Raw genomic sequence first — 20,235 nt, forward strand, 5'->3', positions numbered from 1 at the left:
CAGGACTAGTGTCCGCTCTCTGGCTAAGCCAGGGGCTCTGGCAGATGCCATCAGACCAGGCAGGCACACAGTGGGATCCTGCAAACTGATACTGATGTTCGTGAGCAGGGACATGCCCAGAAGGTCACAGGGTCAACCAGGGCGGCACCAAGGAACAGGACTGGTGACCTCTGTTCTTCGGGAAGAGGCTGTTTGCTGGTGGCCAGGGAAGCGGGAGGACGTGGGGAGGATGTAGGGGCCCTTGGCCGGCCTCACCCCCTGCTGGAGCGGGGATAGTGCTGTTTCAGGATGGGGTCTGCAGTTGAAACGGAGGACCCTCGGACTCACGGAAAGCCTGGAGCTCAGCGGCAGCTTCGATGTTTCCCGTCACCAGCCCCAGGCCTGGACCAGCCACGCGATGGATGAGCAGGGACCAGTGTGTCTGGGATGTGCCTGGGCCACCAACATGGTCTAAGTGTCGGGGTCTGGATGGTTTGCTCTTGAGCGCCCAGGGGACCTGAGGAGGTTTGCCCTCTGTGCGCCCCGAGATTTTGGGGAAGTGCATGAGCTGCCAAGCTCCCCTCCTGCCCTGATTTCAGAGCGTATGACGCTCGCTGCCAAAGCCAGGAAGATCCAGGAAGGTGGGAAGAAACAGCCCTCCCGACAGACGGAAGAGATGATGCCAGTGATGGACGGTCTTATTACTTGTAGGAAGAGGCGAAATGGTGCCACCAAGTGATTCCACCTGTTGTCACTCGAGGGAGAATGGCAGGCGCCACAGGCAGCCACAAAACGCTTCGGTGACCGCTCCGCACACTCCTGTCTGTGGCCTTCACGGTGTGTTTACCTGCAGAAGTGCAATCGCTCCGGATGTCTCCCTATCGCGGTGGCCCTCGATCCAGCCTGCCTGGGTTCAAACCCCACGCATGTCCACATTCCCCACCTGTAGCCCCAGGCGGCCGTCTCAAGGGCTCGAAGCTCTTATGAGATGCGAGCAAAAGCAGCCACCACACCATGCAGCCATGTGAGGACACGGATGGAGTGCGCGTCGGTGCTTCGCATGGGCTGGTCTGTAGAGAGAGCTGTGTCATCGCACCTCCGATCGTGGGGCCTTGTTTACAGGGAGCACCGAGGAAGCTGCGTGTCAGCTGCACACGAGGCACCGGCCTGTCTAGTTGGCGTCGTGTGAATGATGTCAGCGTTGCCGTGGTCATGGGACCACAACCCCGACCGCACCAGGGAAACCACACGTGCAGGACCATCTCCCTGGAAGGTGAGGTGAGGCCGTGGGGACAGACGTGTGGTGAGCCAGCAGGACATTGGGACATCGGGACTGTGGAGCTCGGGGGATGGAGAAGCAGGGCCCGCCGTGGCTTTGGACCAGGTGGGGACGATGGCCATGGTCTTGCTTGGATGGCAAGTGCTTTTTTACAAGACTAGGGGAGCCAGCCCGGGTGCCAGGCCCAGGAGTGCCCGCCATGGAGTTTCTAGAGAGTCTACAAACCCATTAACGCATGTATTTGGATAAGTCACTTATTTGAGGAAATACAGAAAGACTCACTGTCTCGAGGAGGAGGGACTCCGTGGTGGCTCAGAACCGTGCTTCTTGGCAGTCCTTTCTCCTCTGTGTGGTACTAGTTAACACGTCTGCAGGACGGGCTCACGGCACCTGTGTGTGTGCCGGTGTGTGCACACCTGGCAGTGTGTGCAGACAGTACTGGGCAGCAGGGTGGACAGTGTCCAGTGGCACTCTGCCCTTTGTCCACACGGCACGATGCCTGTGCTGCTGGGACCCCAACCCCCGCCGTGCCCCAGGCCGCCTGGTCCCCAGACAGGCACCTGGCTCTGAAAAGAACACAGCAGGCATGACCCCGCCTCCACAGCCCAGTGCCGGGCCCTCCACCATTTCTCGAACTGTACACCTGCCCGACCTCTACGGGTATTTACCAAAGTGCGTCAGTGGTCTGAGACTTCCTTCTCGCATGTTTTTACATCTCTGATTTGGGATTGATGATGCAAACGTATTGGGCCACAGTTCACTGCAAGCATTTTTTCTTTCTTAGCACTTCATAAAATAACAATGAATCTTATAGTCAATAATGGCATTTTAGATTCGATGACATAAAATCTAGTGTTTACATTTTCTTCAAATCAACCCCGTTTTACTTGAATGTACTTATTTTAAAAGGAAACTTTTATCACGGCTTTAAATGGAGTGCCAATATTATTTGATGTATTGGTTATATTTTTTCCTCCTAGACATTAAATAATCTATAATGTTTACCGTCTGGCTGTGCATCTTACCAGGGGGAGCCCACCCTGGGCTCGTCTCCCTTCTCTGGCACGGTGCTGGGCACATGGCAGGTGAGGAAGAATATCTGTGGAGCCCTCTGAGGGCACGTCAGCCGTGAGCGGGGAGGAGGGACGGGTATGTGAGAAATTACCACAGTGCCAAGGGAGTGATGCAGCAGGGGCGGGGCAGCGCCGCCCAATGACAGAGCCCACGCGCACTCCGGTCACTTCCCCCTCCCCATGTGGCGTGCAGTCTTCACCACAAACGCATGCGTCCCCCGTCCCGACTCCTCACCACCTGACCTCCAGCTCCAAGCCCCTTGCCAGGTGCTGCAGCTGCCACTGGTCTCCCCAGGCCCTGGCCTCTGTGTGGGGCTGCACTCCCTTCCGCCCAGAAGCTTCTGTATCTTCTCTTTTCATCGAGAATTCATCTTTATTCCTTTGTCACTATGTCTCCCAGGCTCCTGTGTGTGTAAACATTTCCTCTGCTCTTCTTGGAGGGTCTGTGCGGCTTCTGATTGATCCCTGGACTTGTGGAGCAGATTAATCAATCTTTTCATCCCACGGCGTTGACACTGTGGTTGCAGCCAGAGGGGCCCTGGTCTGCGTGAGCCAGACCCTCTCAGGGCCCTAGTGACCCGGCCCTCGTGACCTGGCCCGCCACTCTCCCATGACCTCCTCCGCACTCCATAGGCTTGGCCTCAGGACCCTGAGCCCCACCCCGAGCGGCCCGTGCGCTGCTGCGCTTCCCCGGGAGGCCTTCCCCCAGTGCTGGGAGCTCGGCGCGCTGGGGTCCTCCCCACACTGGTCACCATCACGTTGCGGATTGTTGGCGGGTGTGTTGCTTCTCTCCTCGATGGAATACAAATTCACAGATTCTGGGAAGCAGGGATCTTGATCAATAATTCAGTGAAGATCCCTGCTTCCCCGAATCTACAGATTCCAGCATCTAGAACAGTACTTGGCATGCAGCAGGTGCTTAATAAAGACTCAAGTGAATGAACGCATGAAGGGTGTCCCCAGAAAAATCTCTGAGGACACTGGGTGGTCAGCGCCTCTCCTAGGATGCCCACGGAAGCTGATGGGCCTATGTTCTCCGTGTGGTCCTAACAAGTGGTTCCCCGTGAGGACACAGCAGAAACAGGAGAGAAATGTCTTAGGTCAAAGTATATCCCAATGCAAGCTGGTTGGGGGAGGGCTGTGCCTGAGCCCAGGGCGCAGAGCTCCTGGTCCCAGCTCTGCGATGGCTCACAGGCCTCCTGAGGGCAAGGCTCCCTGCCCTGCAGACTGGGGAGTGGCGTGTGCGCCCCTGTGAGGTCTACCCTCCCCGCGCTCCCCTCGGGTCTCACCTTGGACGGGTGCTAAGGGCTCGTAGACCACTCGGTAGCCCTGCAGGACGCCGTTGGCTGCTGCTGGTTCACCCCACGAGACATTAAGGGTGGTAGAGGTTATTTCTGAGAACGCCAAAAAGCTGGGGGTCCCAGGAGCTGGAGGAACAGAGTGTAAAGGGACTTTCAGCAAGCTCCTTTATAGATCATTTACATACACGTCTATGCCTCCACATAGAATTAAACTGTTATTAGATGTTATTTTCAACTCAGTAAAAGTCTCCACGCTCCGGGATGAAAGGAAGATTTATTGACCATCTCTGAACTTCCCAGGATCAATCAGAAAACTGGACCCTCCCGAGAAGAGCAGAGAAAACGATGGGGTTTAAACACAAAGGAGCCTGAGAGACGCAGTGACAAAGGCATAAAGATGACTAATAGATTGAGGTGCAGAGTAAAATGCGATGGCTTCATTTCCCAGCAACTAGGGCCGCTGGACGACCCGCCCACCTCTCCTCCCTCGCCTGCGGAGGGGTGGCCCTCATGGGCTTCACCCTGGGGCTGGGGAGAGGGGGGCCCAGTGTGTCACCCTGGGTGGGAGAAGCTGCCTACGGGCGTGGAGGGCCAGGTGTGTGGTCAGGGAGTGGAGCCTGCTTGCCGCCCCCCTGCCTGGGCTCCGTGGTGGGGGTGTTGGTGCCCAGGATGACCCCCAGAATCAGCACCACCCACCCTCCTGGCGGCACTCTCTCCAGTCACCCCGTGACCTGCCAGGTCCCCGGTGCCCTGGGGAGGAACAGGTGACCCAGCTGGGATTCCAGAAATGGCCCTTCCCCAGCTGCTGGACAAGGCCCCCAGGAAGCAGCCCTTGGTCAGTCATCTTGTGGGAAGGACACGTGATGCTTGGGAGTCCCCGTCCCCAGGAGATGAAGCACCCTGGCGGGGAAGTTCACTGGCTGAACCCACCGACTGCCTGGGAGCCCTGACAGGGACAGGTCTCCCTGGCTTTCCTGGCCTTACACTTCGCGGGTCCCACGCACGATGTGCCTCTCAGCCCCAGGACCAGCCCTAAGCTGCATTCCCTTGGAATTCCTGACCACTTCCTAAGTTCTCTAGGCTGCTGGGAAGCTGAGAGCCACAGGAGAATGAGCCACGTGCTGGAAACACTGTGTGGGGGGGGGGGTGGGGCGGCAGGCAGGGTGACCTCTGGCCACGCAGTGCTATTGGACCTGGCTGGTGGCGGGAGTCTGAGAGGTCGTGCCGTGAGCTGTTCTGGGTGGTCTGTGGCCCGGAAACCTGGGGAATGCCCAATACTGTGGCCTGGGCTCCATGCACAGGTGCTCATCCCCCAGGGGTGTGGACACGCCACTTCCCTGAGGAAGCGGAAGGAGGCCTGGGTGCAGATGCAGAGCCCGCCTGCCCTCTGCGATCCTGGAGGGTCTGGGGGAAAACATGCACTGCTTGCAGCCACCTCGGGTAGCGGGCACTGGCACACAGCAGGCCGAGGCCAGGCCCTGGGGGAAGGAAATGACTCGAACCCAGGCCTGCCTCTCCAGAAGCTCCCGGCACATGGCAGTGTGTGTCACAGGTCAGGCAGAGCAGAGAGCTGTGCAGACAGAGAGTGGGGCCCGCTCGTTCAGCTGGGCTCAGGGGTGGCTGCAGGGGCAGCAGGCCTGTGGCCGGCAGGGGGTTGCAAAGCCCGTGGGAAGGAAACACGCTGCTCTCCTACCGGCCTGATGGGTGCGCCCCTGCCTGGGCGCGCTCTGAGGCCCGTCTCCCGCGGCGTTGAAGGCCGAGATGCTGACCAGGTATTGGGTGTGGCTGGTCAGGTTCTTCAGCTTCACCACCGTCTCTGGCAGGAACAGGACCTTCATCTTCTCTGTTTCGTTCTGGCTGCCTGCCTCCCAGTAGTAAACCTGTGGGAAAGAGCCAGAGGTTGGAGGCAGGCCATGGGGACAGTCTCTGTTTCGGAGCGCGTGGGGCAGGAGGCCACCCAGTGCAGGGTGCGGCAGGACTGTGGGCCTGAGCACGAAGCCCCTGGGTCGGCCACACTGTGGTTGGGAAGGCGGAGAGCTGGCGGGAGGAGGGTCTGAGCTGGGGGGAGGGGGTCCTCACTGCTAATACAGTTTGGGAAGCCAATAATTTGCATTTCTGAGTTGTTCTTCTGCAATTTGAGCTTTGTCTAACTGAACACGGAAAGTGGCATTTCCGCCAGCTCCCCGGGAATGCCTTTTCCCTCCCAGAGCTTGGTGCTTTTTTTTATGGCCTCTGGCCCATCCCTCAGTCGTCTGGACAGAAGGAGACGGACCCTATCCACCCCTGCGCCAGCCTGTGCAGAGAACCCGAGCTCTACCCTGTGCTCCCACAGCAGGCTGACCCGTGAGCCTTCAGTCTGCCTGGCACCAAAAATCACCCAGGGAAGAACCACGTCAGGCTCAGCACTGTGGGAAGGCTGCGTGTTTCTCCTGGGTTGATTTCCCCTTACCCAGCTTGTATGGGCTTGCGGGCGGACTTGATGCCCAAGTACAACGGCTGGAGGTTTCCAGGATCACTTCCCTGGACAGCTGGCCGAGGACCGCCGCCCTGTGCCAGTGCCAGCCGGGCTGCCGAAGACAACACCCATCCATGGATCCAGCTTGGCCCCGTGGCCCAAAACCCAGCCAGGCCGTTAGAGCTGCTGGCCCATAGGGCAGCCGGCCGCGGAGAGCCAGGGACCACATCCTGCGTCCCACGTGGGCTCGCACGTTGGGCACTTGCTGACTCACGCTGGCAAGACCAGGTCCAGCGTCTGCTCTCCCAACTGCGCACGTCCGATCCTGCGCTTGAACAGGCCTTACTAACTCGAGATCAATACCCAAGTTCAATGTCTTTATCATTAAGGAAATTAGAAAACATATTTTGGACATACATAAATAGCATCTTGCCTCCAAGCTCACAGGACTTCCCATTACCTCATTAATCACTGTAACAGCCCTGCCGTGGAGGAAGGCATTTATTTTCATAAAACACTGACAAAAATCATTTTTAAATGGACATTTAATTGGCCCAATAGTCATCAGGGCAGGCTGGCCCGCAGAAGCTGCTGACTGACTGACCTGGGCGGGCAGAGGAGAGGCATTCAGGAGAAGGATGGAAGGGGGACTTTGCTGGGGACGGCCTGGGGCTGCTTTCTTTGGGGCGGTTTAGCTGGTTCTTCAGAGCCCTCTGCACGGATGCGGCCTTGCAGACGGGTGTGGGGGGCTTCCTGCTCCCCAGCTGAGCCTGCTCTGGGTAATCACTCACTGGCCCGTTGTCTTTGTTTGACCCATCTCCAGAACGGTTAGCTAATGTGAAATCGTAAGGTTTTAGTGTGGTAGTTCTCAAAGTGGGCCTTCTAGGAACCACACCCCCAGGGAACTTGTGAGAAATGCAAATTCTTGGGCCTCCTGACCCGGACCTCACGAGATATCCGATAGAAACCCAAGGGGAGAGCTGGGCTGGAGGACCTGCTCCCTTTAGCCGGCTCTGTTTTATTGTCAGCAGACATTCTGAAGGCTCCCAGAGCACGTGAAGGGGCAGGAAGGGTCCCGGCCGGGCCTAGGAGGGAGGCGCTGCTGGGCACAAGCCAGCTTCGCAGTGCATCAGGGCCCCACCCCCAGCCCGAGAGGCAAGGTCAGGTTGAGCCTGCCCCAGCTGCTCAGTGTCGCCCGTGGCTCTCCGGACTGACGGTCGGCTGTGTGTCTGCCGGCAGGACACGGAGAGCCGAGGGTGGCAGTCTGGAGTGTAGCCAGGGTTCCAGCAAAGCCCTCGGGAACTCGGGACTGAGGCCACTTATCCTGGCCTACAAGTGACCTGGAAGGAAGAGCCAAACCATGCGAGAGAGCATTGCCTTGTAGCCCTGGATGTTCCCGTTCTGGCTCTCCGGTGGCGGCGGATCCCACGTGACCTCCAGCTGGCTGGCCGTGAGCGGGGTCACCTGGATGTTCTGTGGAGCCATGGCCGGGGCTGGGGAGAGAGCAGCACAGGACAGAAGCTGAGGCGTCTGTTGACACGTGCAGGGCCCCTGACTCCAGGGGGGCTCTCTGAGAGCCTGCCCTGGCCATCCGGCTTTTATGCCAGGGAGCACTGCAAACCCTTCCCAGAATCACGTTTAGAGATGCAGGCTGGAGAATTACAGAGAAAACAGATTCTATTGAGACACAGTAGGCAGAGTGTTCAAAAACAAAGGTATGATCTGGTCGTCTGTGAGTCTCGGGAGTGGGACGTGAGGTGGTGCTGGCAGGCTGGTCTAAGGGCTGCAGTGACGTCAGGGTGTGAGGAGTACAGGAGGATCTGAGGTCTTAGCACCAACCGGGACTCGGCAGGGGATGTCTGGGGGCGTATCGCTGCGTGAGCAGCAGGTCCTGCGGGACCTGTAGGGGGTGTCACCCTGTTCACAGTGGAGGGAGGCACTGTGCTTTGGATGCAACGTGGAGAAAATAAGGCATCCGTGTGCCCATCCCAGGAGTCTCATGCTGTGGAGCCCTGTTCCCTGGGGCTGCCCCCCTCAACGGGGTCAGGAGCAGAGACCGCACCACTCCCCATGCCCCTGCCCAGAGGCCCCATACGGCTCCAACTCTGAGCACCTGATTCTCCCGCCCTGAGGGCCACACTGTGCCAGGAGAGGTGGGGAGGACACCGCGGCCGTCAGCTCAGCAGACGGCTGTTGGGAAGCTGGGATAGCGCAGAGAGCACGCGTGCACGCGCAGAACACGTCTCCTCTGCGTCTGCCAGCTCCGCGCCGTCTCTGAGTTCGTCCCCGGGCACTTGTGCCTGATGGGCCGCTCTCTGCCTCCCAGAGCTACTCCCTTCCCCTGCTCGTGCGCGTGCCTCAACGGGTCTGTGCTGGGCTGGACCCCGGAGCCCCGGAGCCCCGGGAGCTGCCTGAGGGCCTCGGCCTGTGGGCCCAGGAGCGTCTCCAGACCAGGTACAGAGACGACACAAAAGCCACTGTCCGAGGGCGACGGCCCCGCACACACTCTCGGGAGAGAACGACCTTCGAGAGTCACCCCTTCCCCTCTCTCCCCCAGTGTAGAATAAAATAGTAATTAACACCCACTCAGCCTGACACCGACTATTTATTTTGTTCTAACTGTGTGGCTCCCGAACGGTCGCGGCCCACCCTGCCGTTAATGGAAATGTTAATAACCCACACCAGGTTGTTGTGACAGATGCTCGGCCTCATTATCAGAAATTCTTATTTACCGCTCCATTAAACAACAGAATCACACAAAAAAACAATTCAATCAAAACTAACTGGAGAAATTTTAACAGCCACATTAATAATCCAAAACATAAATAAAGTTAATGTCTTTTGCATGTTTGCCATCGGCAACTCTATCGCAAAATTACTGTTGTACAATTAAAACGTGAAAGGCAAAATTGAGCACGGCCATTATCCTGGTAGTCGGTTAGAACCGTCTGCGCGAGGTGCCCCACCCCCACCCCAGGGTTTCCTTTCCAAACCCCGGGCCTGCGACTGTTCTCTGGACGCGGAGGTCCACAGAAACTGGGGCTCCCAGGGGCTCGAGGCGGCTCCTGGAATTCCAGGGCCACGTGCCTCTCTGCTGGGGTCGTCGGGTGCTGGACAAAACCCGGGGGTCCCGTGAGGGGCAGCTAAGCCCCGTGCACCGCCGTCCGCAAGCTGAGCTGCTCTGATGTGCCCACCAGCTGGCCTGCAGCACAGAGCTTTTGTGCCGTAAAAATGCTGCGGGGAACAAGGACTTTTTTGATGATGACACAAGCAGGGAAGAGAGAAATGAGTGTAAACACAGAGCAGAGCATGTCGGTTTGGAGACGTATTTTCTTGGCTCCTGCAAGCGTCGGGGTCTCCACGCCGGCAGGACGACCCGGCTTAGGGAGGCACTGCTGTTTGCAGCCCCAAAGGCCGTGCTTGTTGGTCACTGCGCGTGTGTGTTGGGGGCACAGATGGACCGTCTGATGAGCCCTTGTGTGCGTGTTCTCCCTGCTTCGCGCCCGTGCTGCACGGTAAACACAGATGTCAGACCGGGATGCTTTCTTCACATGCATGAAATCAGCTGTAAAGAGCATTTTCGCACAGCAGGCTCTGGCACGTGCTGAGAGCCAGGCTGCCCGCACGCAGCCCCGAGAGGTGGCTTGCAAGGGTGACGTCTCACATCAGGGCTGACGATGCCGCCGAGGCAGTAACAGAGGAACTTGGGGGTCTTGAGAGGCACCCTGCACCTGAAGATTTCTGGAATCTTCTGGGATTCTGGCTGATTGTGTACGGAGGCCCTGCACGCAAGCCCCACAGAGCAGGAAGGGCGCACTTTGTCCACCTCACGCGACCCCCCAGGCGGACGCGCTGCCCCCCGACGTGGCCAGCCAGCAGCAGTTGGGTCAACAAGCGGACACCGGAACAACACGGTTGTGCCTGGTTCAGTCATAATTTGCTGGAGAGTGGAGAGCGCTGGCTCACGGCCGCCTAACTCCATGCCTGCCGGAGCCCGAGCGGATGTGGTCACTCCTCAGTCCTGAGCTGCAGACCCTCCCTCGTCAGCATTTAAGAGCTTCTGCTACAAGGTGAGGTCGCTGGACAGGAACTGTGTGCTCACACCACGGAAAGAAAAAGACAACAGGTCTGGAAAGATATTGGGTAGATGAAGGCATGCTTGAGAGTCTCAGGGAAGGTTTTCTGTGCTGCAGGAATTAACCCTGCAGACACACTCACTCATTTGAACTACCCACTGCCTCTGTGGGAGGGTCATCCGTCCAGCCTGTGGAAGTCTCCCTCCTGAGGGGGGCCCAACACGTCTCCCCCTCTGGCCCCAGTGTGGTCGATGACAGGGGAATAGTAGCAACACGTGGGCAGCAGTGACCCAGGCCACCTCCTGGCAGAAGCTTCCAGAGGTTCCCCGGCCTGCTACCTCCTCTTGCCCCACTACCACCTGACTGGCAGCTCCCACGGTGGGGGCTGATCCCTCAATCTGTGGCTGGGGAGTAAGCCGCTGGGACTTGGTGGCTGGTTGTCACCACAGCATAATGTGCTGACATTTTCCTGAATATCGACCAGGCCCTAGGCTTGGCGCTGAGGGGTGGGTGGATATAAAGATGCAGTGACACGTGTAACAAGAGAGCAAAGTTACAGTAATCATGATACAGGATGTAATGTGAGGACAGGTTCAAAGGGCCATGAGAAGACATTTCTGGCTGGGGGACATGGGGTCTTTTCTGGAAAACAGAGCATCCTTCAATAATGGGGAGGATTCAATAGGTGACAATGGGCCACGGAAGCAAGGGCCATGTAGGAGGTGGGAACGGGAAGGGCAGTGGGGTAGGGCATCTGCTGGGGTCACACCGGACAGATGATTATCCAGGTCCAGTGCCACCTGGGGCCGGGCTGGGCATCTGCCAGTGCTAAACCATGCTAGGCCATGCTAGGCCATGTCAGAACATGCTAGATCATGGTAGGCCATGCTAGGCCATATCAGGCCATGCTAGATCATGCTAGGCCATGTCAGACCATGCTATATCATGTTAGATCATGCTCGGTCATCTCAGACCACATTAGATCACAGTAGGCCATAGGCCATGCTAGATCACATTAGGTCATGCTAGACCATGCTAGGCCATGCTAACCATGTTAGACCATGCTAGATTATGCTAGATCATGGTAGGCCATGCTAGGCCATGTCAGGCCATGCTAGATCATGCTAGGACATGTCAGACCATGCTAGATCACGGTAGGCCATGCTAGATCACATTAGGTCATGCTAGACCATGCTAGATCCTGCTAGGCCATGCTAGATCCTGCTAGATCATGCTAGGTTATGCTAGATCCTGCTAGATCATGCTAGGTTATGCTAGATCATGCTAGGCCATGCTAGATCATGCTAGGCCATGCTAGGCCATGCTAGGTTATGCTAGATCATGCTAGGCCATGCTAGGTTATGCTAGATCATGCTAGGCCATGCTAGATCATGCTAGGCCATGCTAGGCCATGCTAGGTTATGCTAGATCATGCTAGGCCATGCTAGATCATGCTAGGCCATGCTAGGCCATGCTAGGTTATGCTAGATCATGCTAGGCCATGCTAGGCCATGCTAGGCTATGCTAGGTTTCTTTCACTTCCTGTAACCCAGTGACTCATTATTTGGGTAGAGCAATTTTTTAACTGATACCTTAATGATCATTGTTAACATTTTAATATAACAAGACAGGTATTTGCTTATATAATAAAAAAATTACATGTTCATCAGTTTACTTTAATTACATCACTGTTTTTCTGGCCAAACACTCTTTCTGATTTCCTGTCAAAGTAAACAGGAAATAGAACTCTCTAACGTAGTTTACCTTCTCAGCAAACTTTGCCAATCCAACTTTTGTTCCTCTAAGCTGGTACCTGGAGACAGACTCCGGCTCTGGTAATTATCTAACCTCTGGGGTCTTCGTGATACATAAAGGAGGCTTAAATGGATCATAGTTCTTCAACTCAGTGGGGGACAAGTCAAGACCGGAGACAGAACAATGACTCAGCACAGGAATGTGGGAAAGGAGCAGAGTCTCAAAGGTGAGTGGAGCCCGGAAACACAAGGCTTCGTTCACTTCTGGGCAGGGGCGCAGTACCCAGAAGGAAGACAGGAGAATCACTCTTGTCACCCAACATCAAATCCAACGCCTGGGGCCCCGCAGGAGGCCAGGCAGCTGCCAGGGCCGCCCTGAGAAACTCCCGGTCTGTAAACGAGTGTTCAGTTCGATAGCACACAGTAATGTTTAAAAAAGCCTACAACAGAATTCAAAGTGAGAAGACCGTGTTTTATAAATCTGTAATGAACACAAAAGATATGGATCACCCTTTTCTCAAGCGAAAGCCCCTTCTCTCCAGAAATCTACAGGGCCTTTTGAAGAGTGCTGTTCTCATCTAGTTTGCCGGCTGCTGGAACCATAGTGACCCATCAGTGGGGTGTGACCACAGAGCTGAGGGCAGTGTGGGGGTGCTTGTGCAAGCCTTTTGTTGGGGCTCACCTCCCCCTCATAACTCCAGGAGGTGGGCACTCATCACTGCCTTTCCTGCAGGGGAAGACTGGGGCGGAGAGGGAAGGGCTTGGCTCCAGGTCTCGACTCACACAGCACTGGACTCCAGGCAGCCCGGCGCCCAGCACAACGCGCAGGGGAGGGCAGGGGATTCAAGGCCACATTCCCAGGTTCCTGGAGTGGCTGCCTCAGCCCAGCCCCAGCTCACGCAGCCTGGTGCCCTTCCCTTGAGCTCAAATGCCTGTCTCTCCTCCAATCACCTCACTGCTGAGCCAAACCCAAAACAACTCTAAGGAAGCTGTTATTAACAAGAAAAATCAGGGAATGGGTCCCAAAAGCCATCTTCAAAAACAATCAATGTCATGGACTCCAGGCTACAGAGGCTGCAGGTGGAAGGTCATGGGAAAAGCCCTGGATGGTGAGTTTTAGGATCTGGGCTCAGCCTGTGGGACTTGGGACACAGCTCAAACTCTCTGAGTCTCAGTTTCTTTTGTAAAATAGGAGAAAATACCAGACGTCACGGGTTTCAGAGATGAAATGAAGTAAGTTTTGAGAGGACACAGCTTGGTGGCCAGCAAGGAGGAGGCATTTTGTAAGGTGGCCCGAACACAGTGTCTTGCTCCATGCTCTTCCCCTGCACTGTCCAGTTACTTGCCCAGCGGGTGTGGATGGTGCCCTGGTCCTGCTTGGGCTGTGTCCCTGGAGGGACTGTCAGTAGTCATGTCACCACGTGCTGATGTATTTAAATGTCTGTCTCTCCTTGCGGGTCCTTCGCGAGCCAGGAGCAGTACAGGTGTGTCCTGGGGGTTCTGCCTCCCATAGCCTTGAACACCAGCATCCTGGACGGTGGAGACGTGCCATGGTCTCACCTCCTGGTACTCACACCCTCCCTTGTGTAATCCCCTCCTGCGAGCGCTTGCTTCTGACCAGCAGAACATGGCAGATGTGGTAGGTGGTGGCGCTATGATTAGCTTCCAGGAGACTGTGCTTCTCCATGGCTAGTGCCCATCCTGCTGGCCTGTACTGCCTTCTCATGCACTGAGGAAGCCAGCAGCCATGCAGGGAGATGCCCCCTGGAGAGGCTCGCCATGGCAAGGAGCTCAGGGAGATTTCTGTCCAATAGCCCATGAGAGAGAGGCCTGCCAACCACCATACGAGTGAGCTTAGAAATGGATCCTTCCCCAGTCCAGCCTTCAGATGAGACAGCTGCCCTGGATGCCACCCTGGGTGAGACCCAAACTTGAGGACGCAGCTAAGTTGTGCCTGAACACCTGGTGTCCACACACTGCGATGCAGCACATGTGCGTTGATTCAAGCTGTGTAGGGAACACTTGTTATGCAGCAATCGATAACCAATATATCTGACAAGCATGACCTCCTCTAGGAAAGGTACTCAGCCAAAGCCCAGTCTCTACACATTCCAGGCTCCGATGGAATAGCTTGAATTTGGTGTAGCCCCTGTGCTGAATGTGGGATTTCACGGTGTTCAAGCGATAACCCGCTGTTATGGTCAACACATGTTCATAAGCAGCCCAGATGCAGCTCTGGGCTTGGCACCGTGAGCATGCAGAGGAAGGCGGCTCCGGCCTTCAGACTGGTAGATGTGTCGCAGGAATTGCAGATGTCTGGAGCAGTGTGGGGTTTGAGAGGTTCTGCCATGGGTGCTCCCGAGCAAGGACGAGGAGGAGATCGGGAGGGCTCTGACAGAGCGAGCTTGCCCATGTGGGGAGCAGGAGAGGAGCCCCAGGCCCGGGACTAATGGCAGCGAAGCTTCCTCAGCATGGGATGTGGGCTGACCTGCTATCACATGGCAGCTGCAGTCCTAAGATGCTTGTTTTACAAACTGTGCCTTAAAAACAATTGTTTCAACAGGAAGGGAGGTTGAGGCCAGAGTTTCAAACTTGTAAGAGTGAATGCAGTTCTCTCACAGATATGTCAACGATAAAGGTGAGTGCTGAAGAAACCCAGCATCTGCTCCCCTCCAGTGAGGCTCCCTGCTTTCCACCGTCACTGATGCCAGCACCAGCAGCGCAGCTCTGTCCCTGCTCACCCACCCCGCGGGCAGGAGACGCAGTGGTGAAAGCTGCTCAAACCAGCTATGTGGCCTGCACCTGTTGTGGGGTTTTTCTCCTCGCCTGCAGAGTGAGCTTCCCCCCAGAGCAAGACCCAGGCCCACAGGCCATGACCGGATCATGACCGCTGGCGGTCTGAGTAGCGCAAACCACAGTCCCTGATTAATCAACTGCAGTGTGTGCACTTCGTACTCGCAAAACTCAAGCTAGACGGGTGCTACTTGTTCTCACTTCACACCACAGAAAACTGCACCTGAAGGGGCTTAAGCTGTTTGTCCTAGAACAGGCCGGATTGGACCTAGGGTCTGCGTACCTGGAAGGCTCTACTGATTGTCAAGGACAGGCATTGAGGAGCTTTTTGTGAAGGGCTGGGCAGCATTTTAGGTCTTGAGGGATGCAAGGTCTCTGTTGCAGTGACTCAACTCTGCCTTCATATGGCAAAAGCAGCCACAGACAGAATGTAAATGAATGGGCGTCTCAATAAAACTTTATTTACAAAAACAGGCACTGGCTGGATTTGGCCCGTGGGCCTGGTTTGCGGACCCTGCTCTGGGTCAGTAAAGCAAGGATGTCGAGCAGGGCTTGGGGGGGTGGGTGTGTTCCTTGGCTGCTTAGCTGCTTTGAAAGTATAATGAGTGTGGGAACATCCCTGGCCGCCAGCCTTGTGAGCTTGTCCCCATGATGCAACCCCGAAACTGCCCGCTGCAACACGAACAGCCACCAGGGCCTGGCCACACAGGACCCCTGTGGAGGTCGAGGCAGAGGTGAGTGTGCACGTGCTTGGGCAGGCAATGGGGGGGCCTAGGAAGTCTGGAGAGGCAGGTGACATGGGGCAGGCATCCCCAGGGAGAGTGAGGCTGGCCCAGACTGGCCTAAGCCACGGTTTTCTCAACTTTTGAAACCCTGTGTCCTTCTGTTTGGATTCTGATTCCAGAGGGCCTTATTCCCTAAGAAAAACTGCTGCCTTGGAAGAGGTGGCCACACTGGTGTGTCCTGCTACCCCTGACCAGCTGAACATTCCTGGAGAACCTTCTGGAAGTTTTGATGCTTCCTCACCTGTAAAATGAAGGTAAACTCTGAGCCCCGCACCTGCTGGGATGTGGCAAGTCTGGGATGGGGAGGGTGTCTCCCTCCAATTCCTACTCTCTCCCACGTCCCAGTGCCAGGACCCACTGCGCCAGACCCCTGGGTGAAAGGAACATGGTTTAAGAAATCGATGCACAAGTGAGGCTGGGGAATTAGGTCCCCAGCAGGGAAAAGCCACAGCAAGCCTCCACCTTGGACAAGCTGGGCTGGGCATGCTGTCCCTCACCCCTGCTGCTCTGATCACAGGGAGCAGGGAGGGGGGTGGCTGCAGGCCCCACATGGACCCTCCCCACCGCCACCCGTGGGGCTGTCACCGGCATTCCTGCCTTGTAAGAAGAAAAGTGAAACAGCATTCTGACGAGGAGCAAGGCTGGGAATCGAGCCCAGAGCGTCCTGTTCCACGTCTCAAACAAGCTGGGGAGGTGAGAGCCCACGATCCCTGTGTCAGCTGGTGTTTGAACACCTACAAGCCACAGGTGTACTTGGAGATGACTGGGCTGAAGCTAGGGAGTGCACCGGCCGTGAGGCCCAGCTGCAGGACTGTGGTGAGGACTCAGGCAGCAGATGACACCGAATGAGGGTGGTGATCGCGACAAAGGAGAAAGTGACCGTGCATCTGATGTTGGGGACCGCGAGTCAACAAATGGTGACCAGCCAATGGTTGTGGGCATCAAGGGCTGGGAGGTGTCAAGGCTGACCCCCAAGGGTCTGCCTGGGATTTGGGGATGGACAGAGGAATTGACCCCGGGGCACACAGAGGAGGAGACTCGGGAACCGGGTGGCTCCTGAAGGAATGAGGGTACCATCCCGGGAGAGCGGACGGACAGAAGGGAGTGAACGGAGCCAGAGAGAGGGCAGAGGCGGAGCCTGGGAGCCAGGGGGGTTGTGCCACAGAGACGGGGCCTGGAGTCGGCCAGAGTCAAAGGCCAGGTCAGGAGCAGGGCTGGGAAGCCGCTGCTGGACTTGGTAACAAGGAGCTCAGGGGCTCGGCAGTTCCAAGGGCAAACACGTGAAGCTGGTGGTCGAGAATGGAGGACGGAATGGAAGACGGAGGGTGGGCAGTCCCACGGGGGTCTGAGCGCTGACCTATATTGAATTACATGAAGAAATCGTTATCAATTTTTCCAGGTGAGGTAATGACTTCATAGTTCGCATATATATGTACGTATGTATTTAAAGAGCTCTTTTAAGCACACGTGCTGGACGTGTTTTTTAATGAAATGATGCGATGTTTATAAGAAAGGCTGTGACGTCTGAGAAGAGCTTCAGAATCACGGGGTGGAGGGACGCAGGTGGAAGGACGGAGGAAGCACGACCGGCGGTGGGCGCTGGGGTGGAGCTGGGTGGTGAATGCACGGGGGGACCGGGGCTCGTGAAGCCAGCCTGTCGGCTTCCCCCCACTCTCCTGGCTTCCCCCCACTCTCCTGGCTTCCCCCCACTCTCCTGGCTTCCCCGGTCAGCGGTGACACGACACACAAAAGGAGGGAGGTTCTTAAATTCAGGAAGAGCTTGGCTGGGAAGGAGACGCACAGGCGAGGCCGGGCTGTGGGGAGAGACTCCGGGGTCAGAGCACTTTCAAATCCGCGACCTCGTCTATGGTGCCAGCAGCCCAGTGGGTGGGCCTGAACACCCCGTCCCCATGTGGCCGGTCTGCTTACTCACACACGTGGGGACAATGCCTCCCTCCTCCCCGGGAATGGCCAGGTGTCCACGCACCCAGCACGCATGCCAGTCCATGCAGGGCTCTCTAAGGCGCGAAGGCCCCGTAGCCAGTACAGCTTGACCCTGGACAGCCTCACCCGCTTAGAGGTCCCAGGAGAGGCCTCTCTCTCCACCCAGAGGGTGTGCTGCTCAAGGGCAGGACTCGGTCTTCCCCCTTCGGGGGCCTGTCTAGCTGCCGAGGGCGGGCGCTCAGCGAAGAGGTCTCCACCCATCGCCAGTATGGTACTCAGAGGGACGTCCTGAGAATCTGCCGAGAACTTGGACTCTGGATGGCGTGATATTTGGGATCCTTTCCAAATAAAGCATTAGGCATTCAAATATTCTCCATAACCTTCCTACATTGATGGAAATTAGGTTATTAGAAATGTCATTTAGCTATCAACATTTCATCTGCTGGGGAAGGCAGTAATCCAGGCTGAGCAGGAGCAGGAGAGGGACGCCCAGAGTTGGGGGACCAGCTGATGCTCACGGTGGCCAGAGATGCTGCTTGGTGGGAAGGGCCCCAGGGCCCGTCTCAGAGGCAGATTCATATTTCTCCCTATGGACAATGGGGATCCACTGAGGGGTTGAAACAGAAAAGTGAGGGGATGAGATTAGGTTGGGGGAGGATCACCCTCGCAGGGGTATGGAGGGTGGGGTGGCCGTGGTGATTCTAGAAGTTTCCACGGATCCCTGCTGAGGGGCTTCGGCTCACACCTGTGGATGTGGTCTGTGCCCCTCACAGCACCCCAGCACTGGCCAGGCTGTGGGAGCCGCCCTCCTTTCCTCTCCCCTCTCCCGGGGCCGTGTCTGGCCGCACTGCTGGCTTAGTCCCGGGGGCACTCCTGCCTCAGCCCTCCCCTCACCTGCTTAGCACCCCGTTCCCCATGTGCTTGCAGGGGCTTTAGAATCAGCACAGCTGCCTGACACCACTGCCTCATTCCCCACACAGCCTCAGAACAGGGGGTCCTGGAGTAAGGCATGCTGAAGACAGCCTGGAGGAGGCAGCAAAGGCCAGGGCCATCCCCTGCAACTCTCCCTGGCTTAGGAAGGGGACGGGCAAGCTCCCCACTCCCTTAGCCACATCTGCCCGGGCTGCTGGGGTTGGGCCGAGAGACGCTGGAGGATACCCCTCTGTGGGGACTCTCTAGTTTGAACTTGAAGGTGATGGCTTGTTGGGAGTTTGTGCATCAAGGGAGCAAACCACGTGATGTGGCCCCCGAGGGTGAGGAGCCCCAGGGGCCCCCGGCCACCTCCAGACTGGGTGATGGCCTCTGAGCATTCATGATCGCCTGCCTGTAAGCCGGCGTCTCCGCCTACACACTGCAGGGCCCACCACACGACAGGTGGGATCCGCCACTGAAGCTGCCCGTGGTTTTCATCCTGTCTCAACCCTGTGTCCCTAATTACCTGGAGATCACAGTGCTGGGGAGATGCCGCAGGCAAGGTGCCCTCGACTGCTGGCCGTGCATCCAGCTCAGACCAGCAGAGCTCTGAAGCCTTCTCTTGTTCCCTGAGGCTGGAGCCCAGCTCTATGTGTCGCTAGGGGGAGCTAACACAGCGAGAAGTGGTGCCATTCCTCCCTCCTTGCAGCCGGCGGCCCCAATTAAAAACTCAGTGACTTGCAAGAAAGGTAGAGCCCGCAGTTCCCAGTTTCTTGTTCTTTAAAAAAGAGCCAAACAATCGTTCCAAGACGTGCTGTGGTCTCGTGAAGTAACACTCAGGCCCATCGTGACCCACATGGCCCCTAAAACAACCGACGACGACAGTACGTGACCATCCATCTTCCCTTTTTGGCAAAAGTTGTCGTGTGATACAGAAAAGGTCAGGCTGCTGACCTGACCTCTCGTGTGCACTTCCCACAGGGCATAGGAGAAAGTGCCAAATCCCTCTTTTGGAGGGAGAACCAGTCGAGTCCTTTCTTTCTCTGGGGAGATAGTTGCCACATCTTGACAAGCAGGTGGGCCTCGGGCTCCAGCCGGTGTGCATAGAGCGAGGACAAGCCGTCGGGGGTCAGGGCTCGCGGTGATGATGCTGCGGGGACCGAGTCTAGCAGGTGACCCGCAGGGCAGAGCCGAGTGCAGCTCCAGCAAGGGAGGTGCAGGGGGCAGGCGAAGGGGGTCTGGAGAGGAAGGGCGAGCGGGATGACCGCGTGGTGCACTTTTCTGTCCCTTCAGAACATAACACACAATCCATCAAACCCCTGGCAGAATTTGCCAAAATGATTGTAAATTACCTAAAAACGGCTGAGAATTTTTGGAAAACAAAGAATAGGGCGAGTGCTGTTAAGGACGGGTGATAACGTAGCACGAGGGAGGGGTTGGCGGCACCAAGGGAGCACGAGTTCGCGAGCACCTGAGCCCGCTGGAGAGCATCGGGAAGAGAGGTCGGTCAGACATGGAACTGGGGCAGCATCTCTGAAAACCAGCCGCTGAGCAGCTCACGTTGGCCCAGCACTGGCACAAATTCCAATGCACTCAAGAGTTTTGGGGAACAATGGACCTGTGAAAATCCGGAAGACAATCTGGGTACCTCCCGGGCTCCTGGACGGGAAGCAGAGATGCCGCAGAGCGAGAGGTCTGGCCACGCAATTTTAGCCCAGGAAACTCAACGACAGACCACAGACAGGGAAACCACGGGCCACAAGTGGGGTCGGACGTGACGTCCCTGATACACACAGAGCTCTCACAAATCACCCCCAGGACTGAGACTCCGCGAGAAACTTCGCTGTGTACAGTCGCGGGCATTTAAGGGCAGAGCGGGGATTA

The 20,235-nt window shown here is 56.8% G+C and overlaps 1 protein-coding gene across 4 annotated transcripts in view; it reads right to left on the reverse strand.

The window, feature by feature from the left end:
• Nucleotides 1-20,235, reverse strand: part of SDK1 (sidekick cell adhesion molecule 1) — an 876,890-nt gene that overhangs the window by 35,998 nt on the left and 820,657 nt on the right. For all 4 annotated transcript variants that reach the window (XM_048224631.2, XM_057314981.1, XM_057314983.1 and 1 more), the window contains 3 exons: nt 7,465-7,580; nt 5,326-5,512; nt 3,621-3,758 (listed from right to left, as the gene is read on the reverse strand). In XM_048224631.2, the coding sequence (XP_048080588.1) occupies nt 3,621-3,758; nt 5,326-5,512; nt 7,465-7,580 (441 nt within the window). The remainder of the gene's footprint in view (nt 1-3,620; nt 3,759-5,325; nt 5,513-7,464; nt 7,581-20,235) is intronic.

Source organism: Ursus arctos, unplaced genomic scaffold (genome assembly GCF_023065955.2).
Source record: "Ursus arctos isolate Adak ecotype North America unplaced genomic scaffold, UrsArc2.0 scaffold_2, whole genome shotgun sequence".
NCBI lineage: Eukaryota > Metazoa > Chordata > Mammalia > Carnivora > Ursidae > Ursus > Ursus arctos.